The sequence below is a fragment of the Schistocerca serialis genome, chromosome 12 (genome assembly GCF_023864345.2).
Source record: "Schistocerca serialis cubense isolate TAMUIC-IGC-003099 chromosome 12, iqSchSeri2.2, whole genome shotgun sequence".
NCBI classification, from domain to species: Eukaryota; Metazoa; Arthropoda; class Insecta; order Orthoptera; family Acrididae; genus Schistocerca; species Schistocerca serialis.
In genome coordinates this window covers 123,515,659-123,529,654 of record NC_064649.1, presented here as the reverse complement: position 1 = coordinate 123,529,654, position 13,996 = coordinate 123,515,659, and the positions used below count along the sequence as shown (strand labels likewise).

The 13,996-nt window shown below is 38.7% G+C and overlaps 1 protein-coding gene across 1 annotated transcript in view; it reads left to right on the top strand.

The window, feature by feature from the left end:
* LOC126428160 (ras suppressor protein 1) overlaps positions 1–13,996 on the top strand; it is a 60,844-nt gene that overhangs the window by 27,062 nt on the left and 19,786 nt on the right. The window contains exons 5-6 of the mRNA XM_050090070.1: positions 1,152–1,234; positions 7,972–8,086. Coding sequence (XP_049946027.1) covers positions 1,152–1,234; positions 7,972–8,086 — 198 coding nt within the window. The remainder of the gene's footprint in view (positions 1–1,151; positions 1,235–7,971; positions 8,087–13,996) is intronic.

Genomic DNA, 13,996 nt, shown 5'->3' with positions numbered 1-13,996 from the left:
AACTAAGGGTGTCTCATTGCACACACATGCTCAAAGTTATGACCTATTCCAACACTTATTGGTCCTCATTATTCCGTGGCTTATAGAAGAAGAAGGGGGGGGGGGGAGGGGGGAATATTTCACCAGAGAAATTTAAACTTTCATGTTTGTGGGTTTGGCAATGTATTCAATGAAATAATCCACCTGTTTGTCACAGAACTACAATTTCGCAAAGCTGCCTAAAGCTTATGAAAACAGTTTGATGTTACATGATCCAGCTTTGATACAAAAATTTTTATTTATGTTCCCAAAAAGGGAATGTACACCAAACACCAGTCTATTTTGATATGTTGAACAGCACTACAGTAAATAATGTAGGGGTACGAAGTGTACAAATGTGGTGCTGAAAATCATTGGTCCACATTGCTACTGAGCGTTAAGGCTGATGTACAAAAATTACCACTGTTTTAATTTTTAATCGCAAAACTGATATTAATTTCAACCCACAACAGACAGGTACATGTCATTTTGAAATTGATGATTTATAATCCAAGGGGGAAAATCTCTATTGTAGGCCACACCATGGTTTTTCAATTCAAAATTTATGGGGAAAAATGCAGCCTATATTCACGCAAATATGGTATTATAGTGCAGCTCTTCTTTTCCTTTGGATTTTAGAGTTACTATGGACATACTGACTACATCTACATTTTTAAGAGATTTGCAAGAACCTACATACCAGTCATCTCCAGAAATATATGAACATATTTTTAATTTTATGCAAATACAGTGAGTATTGTTGTTATTGTTTTGTTTTTGTTGTGATCTTCAATCAGAAGACTGGTTACATGCAGCTGTCCATGCTACTCTATCCTAAGCCTCATCATCTCCAATTTATTACTGCAACTTACATCCTTCTGAATCTGCTTACTGTATTCATCTCTTGGTCTCCCTCTACAATTTTTATCCTCCGCACTTCCCTCCAATACCAAATTGATGATCTCTTGATGTCTCAGAATGTGTCCTATCAGTTGATCCCTTCTTTATGTTGTATATGCAATTTTATTTCCAAGATATATCTGTTTTACATCCTAGATAAGAGCCTAAAAATAAGCAAAAAATAAATAAATTCTTATACTTTTGTTAGCACCAAGTAATCATTTTATTTTCAGAAACTCTTCGTGCTCTGTACCTGGGTGACAATGACTTTGAAACTCTATCACCTGAGATAGGACAGCTAAAGAATTTACAAATTGTGAGTACATTTAGATATTACAAAGAAATTTTACTCTTTATTTTTTTTAATATACATTATACTCTTATATGCTGAGCACTGCATTTACATGCTTGTTTGCATTTACCACCTTCCTGCCATGAAAATTGAACATGACTATGCATATTACAGAAAATGTGGAAGTTGGCATATTCTGAATGTTGTTTGGTGTGTAGCCAATAGAACATGGCCATCTAGACTTTATTTTTGAGGAGAATGGAAGAGGGATGAAAGAAAAGGACTGATGAGGTTAGGGAATTGTAAGAGTTACAGAAAAGTTGCCCAGAACACTGGATTAAGGGTGTCTTGCTGGACAGGATGGACTTACTGAATTTTATGGGTGACTTTTTCATAATTCTCCCAATTTCCCAAACCTCGCTGCTCCTTTTCCTCTGTCCCTTTCCTTCCCCTTCAACCCTTCTGCCAGAAGAAAGAGATAATGGCTCTGAAACTCTGGACATTTCCATATCTTTTATGTGTGTTTTCTCTTGTCACTGCTCGGTAAGTAGATTTTTTTATCTGTCCAAATATACTATATTTTCTAACATTCATTTTACTCATATTAAAATCATCTTGGTGTTGCACTAGATCACAATTTTCTATGTACAATTCCCAAAAATTTTACTTTGTTGTGATTGTAACAGGACTAGGGCTAAAAAAAAGGGGGGGGGGGGAGGAATACAAACAGTAAGGTATAAACATCTTCAAACTATTCTTTCTGATATTTCTGTCATACACTGATCTTGTCTTAGGTTTTCTCCCTAGATTACAACTTCTGTGGAAGTGATCTGAGCTTTTTATTTATTTATTTACATTTTCTTTGCGCGGAGCCATTGTAATGATGGCTTTTGTAAATGTCAGACTTAATACTATGGTTATATTTATACTTATAAAATACACTATATTCTGTAACTGTTGCTTCTTATGTCTATTTTTTACATTTATCACATTACAACTGATATGCTAATGCCTCATGTTACAATCAATATCTTAAAATTCATTGAAACAATATAAACATTTTTCTATTAGAAAAGATTTTAATTTTGTTTTAAAAACATTTCCCGTGTACGTTCTTAGAGAGTTTGGTAGCTTGTTATACCAAATCAAACCACTGATATATGGACTTCTATCAGTCATTTTTAATGTTGTTCTGTTACGGAAATAGTTACACTTTGCTCTAGTGTTGTGATCGTGTACATCACTGCCCTTGATAGCTTCTGTTGGTTGACTTATAAAAAATACAACTATTTTGAAGATGTACAGAGAATATATTGTCAGATATTTGTGCTGCACAAACACTTCATGACATGAATCTCTATGTCCCATCCCATCTATAAGTCTTATTGCTCTTTTCTGTAGTAGTAGTATTCTTTTTAAATGTACATCAGCTGCACAGCCCCATAGTTCAGTTTCGTAATTGAGAAAGGGGTAAAGTGTTCCATAATATACTAATTTCAGTGCTTGGCTAGGAACTATCTTTGCGAGCTGGCTGAGGAGATATATGGCACTGCTGACATTTCCGCATACGAAATTAATGTGGTATGTCCACCGCAAATTTTCAGCAACATATACACCCAGGAATTTACAGTTACCATTTTCTGTTGCAGAGATATTACACACACTATTCATATTGTTGTGATGAGAACTGCCTGTTTTAAATGTCAGTAGTTGAGATTTGGTGACATTCACCTTGAGTCCCTGATCATTGAAGTATTTTGTTACTTCTGTTACACCACTAGTAGCAAGAGATTCTAGCTCTTTAGATTCACTCCCATAGAATAAGATTGACGTGTCATCTGCATAGCTTACAATATGGGAGTTAATGGGTTGTGCAGTGTCGTTAATATATATAAGGAAGAGAAAGGGTCCAAGGATTGAGCCCTGTGGTACACCTTGTAATACAGGTTCACTGGTGGACTGGCAGTTCATGATTTTACTATCTAGTTTGTTTGACAATTTAGTGTTTCGCTTACGATTCAACAGGTACGTGGTTAGAAGACTCATGGCTTGATCCCCAATACTATAAGATTTTAGCTTTTTAAGAAGTACCCTATGGTTTACCATATCAAATGCTCTTGTCAGGTCCAAAAATATACCTGCAGTCTGCGTCTTCTGGTCCAACAAACAGTAAACTTCACGGATGAACCGTGTAACTGCTGTGGTTGTACTTAGCTCTTTTCTGAAGCCATGCTGCGAACCTACAAGCAGTTTATGTTTTGTGAAAAAGACACTTAGCTGGGAAAGGATAATGCTTTTGAATATCTTACTAAAAGTGGTAATTAATGATATTGGTCTATAGTTGGAGACTTACTTCCCTTTTTATACACTGGTTTCACTACTCTCATTTTTAGAACCGTTGGATACATGTTTTCTCTAATGCTGTTTATCAGGTGAGTAAGAGGTTTAGAAATTTCTTTTAAGCATGCTTTAATAACCCAGTATATGTAGGATTCTTTTAGTGTGTAACATCCTGCTGGAGATCTTATTTAGTCATTTAATGCTGTCAACAAATTGAGACTTCGCTTTATCCGATCAGTCAATTTTATGAAGGCTCTGCCAATATTTACATCCCTACCTTGTAAACCATGGTGCATAAATGCCTGTGTACACACTGTAATAACTCTGTTTTAGTCTTTATACTCCCAACAAGAACAGTATGTAGATGACTATAGTATATTCTTCGATTCCTCGCATAATACTAGTTATTGAAATGTGAGAGCCTTCCATGAAACAAGTTTGGCATTGAGTAGTAGTTCATTATCCACTGAAAATGGATAGCAAACAAAATGGCTGCTATTCAGTTAAAGGGAATTATGGGGAAACAGAGATCACAGAAAAAATTGGTAGCTTTGAGGCCACCATAAATCATACATTACAATCTAACAACAGAAATAATCAATTATTGACAATACAATGTAAGTGGATAGATAAAAAAATCTACTCACCAAGTGGTGGCAGAAGAACACACACACAAAGAAAGGTTTAACTTTTACAAGCTTTCAGAGCCAATGACTCCTTCTTTTGGCAGAAGAGTTGAAGGGGAAGGGGGAAGGGCGAAGGAAAAGGTCTGGAGAGGTTTAGGGAAAGGGGTACAATTCAGAAAAGTCACCCGAACCATGGATCAGGGGAGATTTACCAGACTGGCTGGGAGGGAAAGACTTTCTGTCTTATCCTGTCCAGTAAGTCTCCTTTCCGTCTCATCCAGTCCGGTAAGTCTCCCCTGGTCCAGGGTTCTGGGTGACTTTTCTGAACTGTACCCCTTTCCCTAAACCTATCCAGTCCATTTCCTTCACCCCTCTTCCTTCACCTTCAACTCTTCTGCCAGAAGAAGGAAACACTGGCTCCGAAAGCTTGTAAAAGTTAAACCTTTTTGTGTGTGTCTTCTCCTGCTGTCACTTAGTAAGCCATACACATTATAATCTATATTATTAAAAATTACTGAATTCTGTTCATACTATCTCGCCACCCTTTTGACACCTTTTTTTGCCATCTCATGTCAAAGACAATAGATATGTAAGAATGTATACCATTTGACACTTGTATTGTATTCTATTGTATGTTAACTGGGGGCCTAGAAACGACGGAGAGGCTCCGTCCCCACCGCAGCCGCATTGGTCCACAACCACACGATGACTACTGCTGTCCACTTCACCCCTCCGCTGCCCCACACCGAACCACTCTTTCAGGGTTATTTTGCAATTGGACCCCCAATGGCTTATGTCCAGGAAACTTCAGCTGACATTTGTTTAATGATTTTCCTGACATCACCAGTCATGGAGTGAACCTTTGACAATGCCAGCCACTCGTGCCGATGAAATTTCAGAAAGAGTGTTAAACAAAACATCAGCTGAACATTCTGAGACAACAGCTAACAGGCAGAATGTCATTACTGATTTGCTGTCATTTTACAGGCATAAATTCTCAACGCATTATTGTAGCCAAGATAGACATGAAGCCCATGCCTACCAGAGTAGTACAAGTTTATACGCCAACTATCTCTGCAGATAATGCAGATGAAGAGATTGAAGAAATGTATGATGAGATGAAAGAAATTATTCAGGTAGTGAAGGGAGATGAACATTTAGTAGTCATGGGAGACTGGAATTCGACAATAGGAAAAGGAAGAGAAGGAAAAGTAGTAGGTGAATATGGACTGGGGTAAGGAATGAAAGAGGAAGCCGCCTGGTAGAATTTTGCACAGAGCATAACTTAATCATTGCTAACACTTGGTTTAAGAATCATGAAAGAAGGTTGTGTACATGGAAGAGACCTGGAGACACCAAAAGGTTTTAGACTGATTTTATAATGGTAAGACAGAGATTTAAGAACCAGGTTTTAAATTGTAAGACATTTCCAGAGACAGATGTGGACTCTAGCCACAATTTATTGGTTATGAACTGTAGGTTAAAACTGAAGTAACTGCAGAAAGGCAGGAATTTATGGAGATGGGACGTGGATAAATTAAAAGAACTAGAGATTTTAGAGAGTTTCAGAGGGAGCATTAGGGAACAATTGACAAGAACAGAGGAAAAGAGTACAGCAGAAGAAGAATGGATAGCTTTGAGAAATGAAATAGTGAAGGCAGCAGAGGATCAAGTAGGTAAAAAGATGAAGGGTAGTAGAAACCCTTGCGTAACAGAAGATATATTAAATTTGATTGATGAAAGAAGAAAATATAAAAATGCAGTAAATGAAGGCAGAAAGGAATACAAACGTCTCAAGAATGAGATCAACAGTAAGTGCAAAATGGCTAAGCAGCGATGGCTAGAGAACAAATGTAACAATGTAGAGGCATATATCACTAGGGCTAAGATAAATACTGCTTATAGGAAAATTACAGAGACCTTTGGAGAAATGAGAACCACTTGTATGAATATCAAGAGCTCAGATGGAAAACCAGTTCTAAGCAAAGAAAGGAAAGTAGATAGATGGAAGGAGTATATAGAGGGTCTTTACATTGACAATGAAGTTGAGGGCAGTATTATGGAAATAGAAGAGGATGTAGGTGAAGATGAAATGGGAGATATGATACTGCATGAAGAATTTGACAGAGCACTGAAAGACCTAATTTGAAACAAGGCCCCGGGAGTAGACAACATTTCATTGGAATTACCGATAGCCTTGGGAGAGCCACCCCATCTGGTGAGCAAGATGTATGAGACAGGCGAAATACCCACAGACTTCCAGAAGAATATAATAATTCCAATCCCAAAGGAAGTCCGTGTTAACAGGTGTGAAAATTACCAAACTATCAGTTTAGTAAGTCACGCTTGTAAAATACTAATATGAATTCTTTACAGACAAATGGAAAATCTGGCAGAAGCCGACCTCGGGGATAATCAGTTTGGATTCTGTAGGAACTTAGGAACACGCGAGGCAATACTGACTCCTGAAGCTAGGCTAAGGAAAGGCAAACCTACGTTTCTAGCATTTGTAGACTTACAGAAGCCTTTGATAATGTTTACTGGAAAACTCTCTTTCAAATTCTGAAGTTGGCAGTGGCAAAATACAGGAAGCAAAAGTCTATTTACAGTTTGTACATAAACCAGAAAGCAGTTATAACAGTCGAGGGGCACAGAAGGGAAGCAATGGTTGAGAAGGTAGTGAGACAGGGTTGTAGCCTGTCCCTGATGTTATTCAATCTGTACATTGAACAAGCAGTAAAGGGAAAAAAAAGTTTGGAGTAGGGATTAAAATTCAGGGAGAAGACATAAAAACCTTGAGGTTTGCCAATGACATTGTAATTCTGTCAGAGACAGCAAAGGACTTGGAAGAACAGTTGAACGGAATGGAGAGTGTCTTGAAAGGAGGATATAAGATGAACATCAACAAAAGCAAAATGAGGATAATGGAATGTAGTTGAATTAAATCAGATGATGCTGAGAAAATTAGATTAGGAAATGAGACGCTTAAAGTATTAAAGGAGTTTTGCTATTTGGGGAGCAAAATAACTGATGATGGTCGAAGTAGAGATATAAAATGTAGACTGGCAATGGCAAGGAAAGCGTTTCTGAAGAAGAGAAATTTGTTAACATCGAGTATAGATTTAAGTGTCAGGAACTCTTTTCTGAAAGTATTTGTATGGAGTGTAGCCTTGTATGGATGTGAAACATGGTCAGTAAACAGTTTAGACAAGAAGAGAATGGAAGCTTTTGATCTGTGGTGTTACCGAAGAATGCTGAAGATTAGATGGGTAGATAACATAACTAATGAGGAGGCACTGAATTGAATTGGGAAGAAGAGAAATTTGTGGCACGACTTGACTAGAAGAAGGGATCGGTTGATAGGACCCATTATGAGGCATCAAGGGATTACCAATTAAGTATTGGAGGGCAGCGTGGAGGGTAAAAATCATAGAGGGAGACAAAGAGATGAATACACTAAGCAGATTCAGAAGGATGTAGGTTGCAGTAGGTACTGGGAGATGAAGAAGCTTGCACAGGCTGTATCAAACCAGTCTTTGGAGTGAACAGCACAACACAACAACATGACTTCTCAACAGTGTATTTCCTACCTGTGATTATTTGGAGAATTTTGCTCAGTTTGATGTTCACTACCTTGCACTGACTTGATTACTGGTTAATTTTTCTTGCCCTATGCATTCTTGTACTATTCACTTATGAAGCCATTCTTGTATTTGCGGGACACTACAACATTGTCGCTAGTTTGTTAGCATGTTACTGTGTGTGGCAACTTGAATCTCAATGTTTTTCTTTAAGCTGGTGCTGCGTGAGAACGACCTGGTGTCGCTGCCAAAGGAGATAGGGGAGCTGCACCGGCTGCGTGAGCTGCACATCCAGGGCAACCGACTGACTGTGCTGCCGCCAGAGCTCGGTAAGTCGGAGAGGTCGAAAAATGTGGGGAGAACTCACCGTTTTGTTAGGAATGTAGATTTAGGCCACATGTGCCATCCAGCAGTGGTCTAAACCAAAGCAAACTGCACTTGCTATAATGCCACTCCTCACACGAACAGTACTCTTTCGTTCTCTCTTATTCATATGCTATGCAAATACTGTGTGTAGAGACATGAAAATGTAGCATTAATTGTTTGAAAAGTCAGCATCTGTTTTTTTGCAGAACAAGCAGTTGTTTTTTTGGAAATGATTAGACATAGAGATTTAAGATTTGCCATGTTAGATGACTGAAGATGGAGCCTTAGGCTTTGAAATTAATTGAAAATAGTAGAAAAGTTCTGATTAAAGATAAAAAGTAATAAAAGAGAATAAGTAGTTTTTATTGTCCGGAAGCTTTCATTTCACACATATTTGTACACATATTACATCCTTGTCTCCAACAAATTTCACCCTGCAGTTTCATCTGAATTCTGAGAAAACATGTATTTCTGCCTGTAGTCATTTCGAGAAAAATGTCTGTCGCTGGGAACTGCCTGACATGCTGGTCTTTTATTGTTGAAAGGCTGTTTATTAAGTTCACGTGACAAGCTTCAGCCTGTATATTAGGCCATCATCAAGTGCATCTGAAATTGCCACGTGTTAATACATAATATGATGGGCATATAGATATTTCTGTTTTTTTATGATAGAAGGTGAAAGGCAGTGCTCACGTATGTACAGTAAAAATACAGAAATAATATACAATTTATTTTTCACTGTAGAGAAGCAATGTCATATGATAAAGACAAGTAGATTTAAAAAAAATTTGGCACCCAATGACATCCTGAGGAAAAATGGGCGAGTTGTAATTACAAAAACTGAACAACCAATCTTCTATTATAAAAAACAAAAATATCTTTATCGTCATCATATTATATATTAATATGTGGCAGTTTCAGAAGCACTTGATGATGCCCTAATAAAAAGGCCAAAACTGGCTATGTGAACATAATAAAGTTCTAAAAAAAAAAAGAAAAAGCAACTGGCAACTGGGATCATCAGTTACAGAAACAAGTAGTACTTCACTGTCTTATACCATCTGGCCCTAGAGAAGAAGTTATATCACCTGTGGTATTGAGCCACATGGCTCAGTGATCTTTGTCCCTGAAACACACTGGCAAAATTATTGGCTCTTTGCTGCTCTTTTTCTCACAGTATGGTTGATGCATTGAACAATGCAAACAAGAGGCAGATTTAACTTCACACTTTTAAAGTCTTCCAAATAAACCACATATGGGAGAGGAATGCCAACAGGTCATTTTTGGACATTTTTACACATCGCTTTCTCTTGTTGTCACCCGCACCCCAAATGGTAGCAAGGTATCTTATTTCCACAGAACTTTTATACAAATGAGTTATATACGTACCAAATTTGTATGAAATTGCTTCCAGTATTCCTGATCTGTGCTTTTATGTCTCCCATATCCCTCCCCCCCCCCCACCCCCTCCCCCCACCCCTCCCCCCACCCTCCCCCCCACCCCGACCTTCCTGCAATCCTCAGTGTGGTGTCACCGCCAGACACCACACTTGCTAGGTGCTCGCACTCGCCCAGTTGTACAGCCGACTTAGCCAGAGATGGATCACTGACAACTATGCTCTCATTTGCCGAGACGATAGTTAGCATAGCCTTCAGCTACGTCATTTGCTACGACCTAGCAAGGCGCCATAATCCTTTGCTATGTATATTGTGATGCCTGTACCGTCAGACCAATGTTCTCCAATTGTGGATTAAAGTTAAGTATTGTATCACTACGTACTTTATTTGCTACTATTAATTCCCTTAACTGTTCCAGACCTCGCGCCAGTCAGCGTGTAATTAAACACGTGCATTTCGGCCTCCTCTAGCAACACAGTGTTGGCTCTTCTGCCAACACTTCACTCAGCACTAGGAATGCTAAGTGTGTCCACATTTTTCATGAGATCTGAGATCTGCAGCATGTGGACAATGAAACACAGCTCTGTGAGCTATGTGATAACATGTTGAAAACTGGCTATTACCAAGTGTAGTTTTAAAGTGATTGCAACATACAGTTGTCAAGGTAATTTATGTATGCCCTGTATATTTCCTTCTTATAGAAAGGACAGAAAGTAGTGTGCTGTGATATTCCTTATTTCATTTAAACTTAAAGTTTTCAATTTCTGCTGATCCGGTTTTTTATGTCTCAGTGCCAAAACACAAGTCTTCTACAAAACTATATTTCTTGTTCTTTGCAAAAGTTCATAATAATGAAGTCACACATGACTGCCACTCATTAGTTTATTAAAAGGATTGCACTACATTCTCACAGTGCTTAAACTCCAATCATTCATTTTCGTGAATCTCAGGTTATCTTTACTATATCTAGAACAAATGTGAATTGCTTTCAGCTGAGTGATTCAAATGAATAAATGCCCTCTGGATTTTTAAAAAATCACAACATTTCTTTCCAGTAAAATTTTCTTGTATCACCATTTATTGAATCCAAGATAGATACATGGATTGTTTTCTTACTGTGTGGTTTATTATGGACTATATTCTCTTTCGACAATTATATGAGAACTATTTTCATTGACAGTTGGGCAGTAACTGAACATTTTAACATTAATTAGATACAGCACTTTTTTCATTCATTTATTTATCATTCTTATAATAAAGTACAATGAGATTTTTGACTATGATCATCCCACTTCTCGCAGTTGCCGGCAATCAGTTAGTGCATCTCTGTGACTGGCACTGCCAAGTTCTCTGTGTCACTGGAGAAAAACCGTACTGTGTTTTCTTCTTCTTCTTCTTCTTCTTCTTCTGCTTTTGTTATCAATATGTAGATTTGAAACTTTTAGAAACATAGTTTTTGCAAATGTCGGCAGCCATAAAATACTGTTCAAAGGATAACATAAAGAATCTATACTGTATAAAATAATTAATTTTAAAAAAGGTGAACAGGTTCAATCAGTGTTTGTTCATCTTCAGGTGGTTCAAATGGCTCCGAGCACTATGGGACTTAACATCTGAGGTCATGAGTCGCCTAGAACTTAGAACTACTTAAACCTAACTAACCTAAGGACATCACACACATCCCTGCCCGAGGTAGGATTCGAACCTGCGATCGTAGCAGCAGCACGGTTCCAGACTGAAGTGCCTGGAACCACTCGGCCACAGTGGCCGGCCTCATCTTCAGACCATTACTGCTTGGTGACTGCTGGAGATGGCGGCACGGAGCACGAACTGCTCTAGGATGGCATCTCAAATCTCTCGGGTCAAATTGAAATAGATGATAGTGGACCACAACTAATTACGTTAATACAGGGAATCAGCGGTCAGAAATGCATATTTAGTATGTTACGGACATATACAGCATGCACCACACAACATTAACATAGCTCACAATAATTGGTCAAAGCGGCGATCACCAGTCTCAGTGCATAGATGGCACTGCCACAATCTCTCAAGGATCCCTGATGTCTGTTGTATCAGGAGACTGGCAACTTGGAACCTAGCAAGCATGTCTTCATCCATTTCCCTGGGGGTTTCATACACCAACATCTTGATGTAAAGTTCAGAGGTGTGAGACCCAGTGATCACACTGGCTGTGGGGCAGACCTCCCTGTCCAACAGTTCAGGTGCTCGTGGACATCAGTATCGAAGTGAGCTGGTGGACCATCGTGTTGAAACCACATGCTCAATGAGTGACAAGGGCTACAGTCTCCAGCAACTGTGGTGGCACATCTCGCAGGAACACCAGATAATGTGGACCGGTCAGATGGGGAGGCAGCAAATAAGGTCTTATTAGGTGATCTCGGACAATGCCCGCCCGTATGCTGACAGAGAATTGTTGCTGGTGCCCACGATGTGCGTGGGGTAGGGATTGTACTCACTCCAGCCATTGCTGTTGCAATCATTGATAACATAATTGTGGGTAAATTGGGCCTCACTCGTGAACAATGAAAACTGTACGGAGTTTGGCACTACTTCACCGTGGTGAATAATCTATTGACAGAAATGAATGCAGTGTATCATTCCAGGCTTATGGTTACCACCCCCGCATTATACTGGGTGATCAAAAAGTCAGTATAAATTTGAAAACTTAATAAACCATGGAATAATGTAGATAGGTCCGCCCCTCGTGGTCTCGCGGTAGCGTTCTCGCTTCCCGAGCATGGGGTCCCGGGTTCGATTCCCGGAGGGGTCAGGGATTTTTCCTGCCTCGAGATGACTGGGTGTTGTTGTCTTGTCTTCATCACCATCATTCATCCCCATTACGGTTGGAGGAAGGCAACGGCAAACCACCTCCATTAGGACCTTGCCTAGTAAGGCGGTGCGGATCTCCCGCATCGTTCCCCTACGCTCTGTAAAGAAGCATGGGACTTCATTTTCATTTCACAATGTAGATAGAGAGGTAAAAATTGACACACATGCTTGGAATGACATGGGGTTTTATTAGAACCACCCCAAATTGCTAGACGCATGGAAGATCTCTTGCGCACGTCGTTTGGTGACGATCGTGTGCTCAGCCGCCACTTTCGTCATGCTTGGCCTCCCAGGTCCCCAGACCTCAGTCCGTGCGATTACTGGCTTTGGGGTTGCCTGAAGTCGCAAGTGTATCGTGATCGACCGACATCTCTAGGGATGCTGAAAGACAACATCCGACGCCAATGCCTCACCGTAACTCCGGACATGCTTTACAGTGCTGTTCACAACATTATTCCTCGACTACAGCTATTGTTGAGGAATGATGGTGGACATATTGAGCATTTCCTGTAAAGAACATCATCTTTGCTGTTATGCTAATTATTGCTATTCTGATCAGATGAAGCGCCATCTGTTGGACATTTTTTGAACTTTGGTATTTTGTTGGTTCTAATAAAACCCCATGTCATTCCAAGTATGTGTGTCAATTTGTACCTCTCTATCTGCATTATTCCGTGATTTATTCAGTTTTCAAATTTATACTGACTTTTTGATCACCCGGTATTACTAGATCAATACTCTTATATCTCCAGCTATAATTAAATTCAATTACTATTTGATAATAGGACAAAGGCTTTTAGAAGAATAATAGCAACACCAAACAATAGTCGTTACAGTATCCTTTGTACCATAAGCAATCAAAATCTGATTCAGGAATATAATATACAGAAAATGTTTAGATAAAAGAATAATATATTTCGTTCTCATCATCTGTAAATGGTAGGAATTAAATCTCAAGCAGCCTAATTAACAAAATGTGGATAATTGATTGTTAAGCATTGTTATAATGCTTATTTCAGCAATTTCAATATTAATGTGATTTTTATATGTTTAGGAAATGTTTTAAACTTGTTCTAGCAAAGTAGGGGATATTATAGAGTGTCTGATATTGTTGTTAAACTATTTCGTATTCTAAATTATGTTTTGCATTATTATAACCAGTAGTACATTGTAGGAATAGTATAAATACTCAGTCTCGAATATTGTTAGGCAGATGAGTGTTGGTGCATGATTCAGGTTTGGATTTACAATAGAGCAACCCGTGTGTTGGACATTGTCTAAAACAGCATATTAGAATAGTGCAGTGACGGATTATTTCAGATTATTAAACAGTTTGATTTAATATTGCAAAAGGCAGAATGATATGTGACTTTATATTCGTACTTCATTGAGTGCTAGTGTTGAACAATGCAATGGACCTAACACATACATTTCTATCAAATTACTGCATCTGGACTATTTAATATCGCCAGTGTAGTATGTGCTACCATCGGTTAGCTGTAGTAGCAACAACGAGGCATATTACACTGGAGATTGATCATGAGCTCATAAGATACAGGTTTTGAAGTGAACAAATCTACATACTTACTTTACTTCAGTTGTGGCCTACATCATTGTAGTGA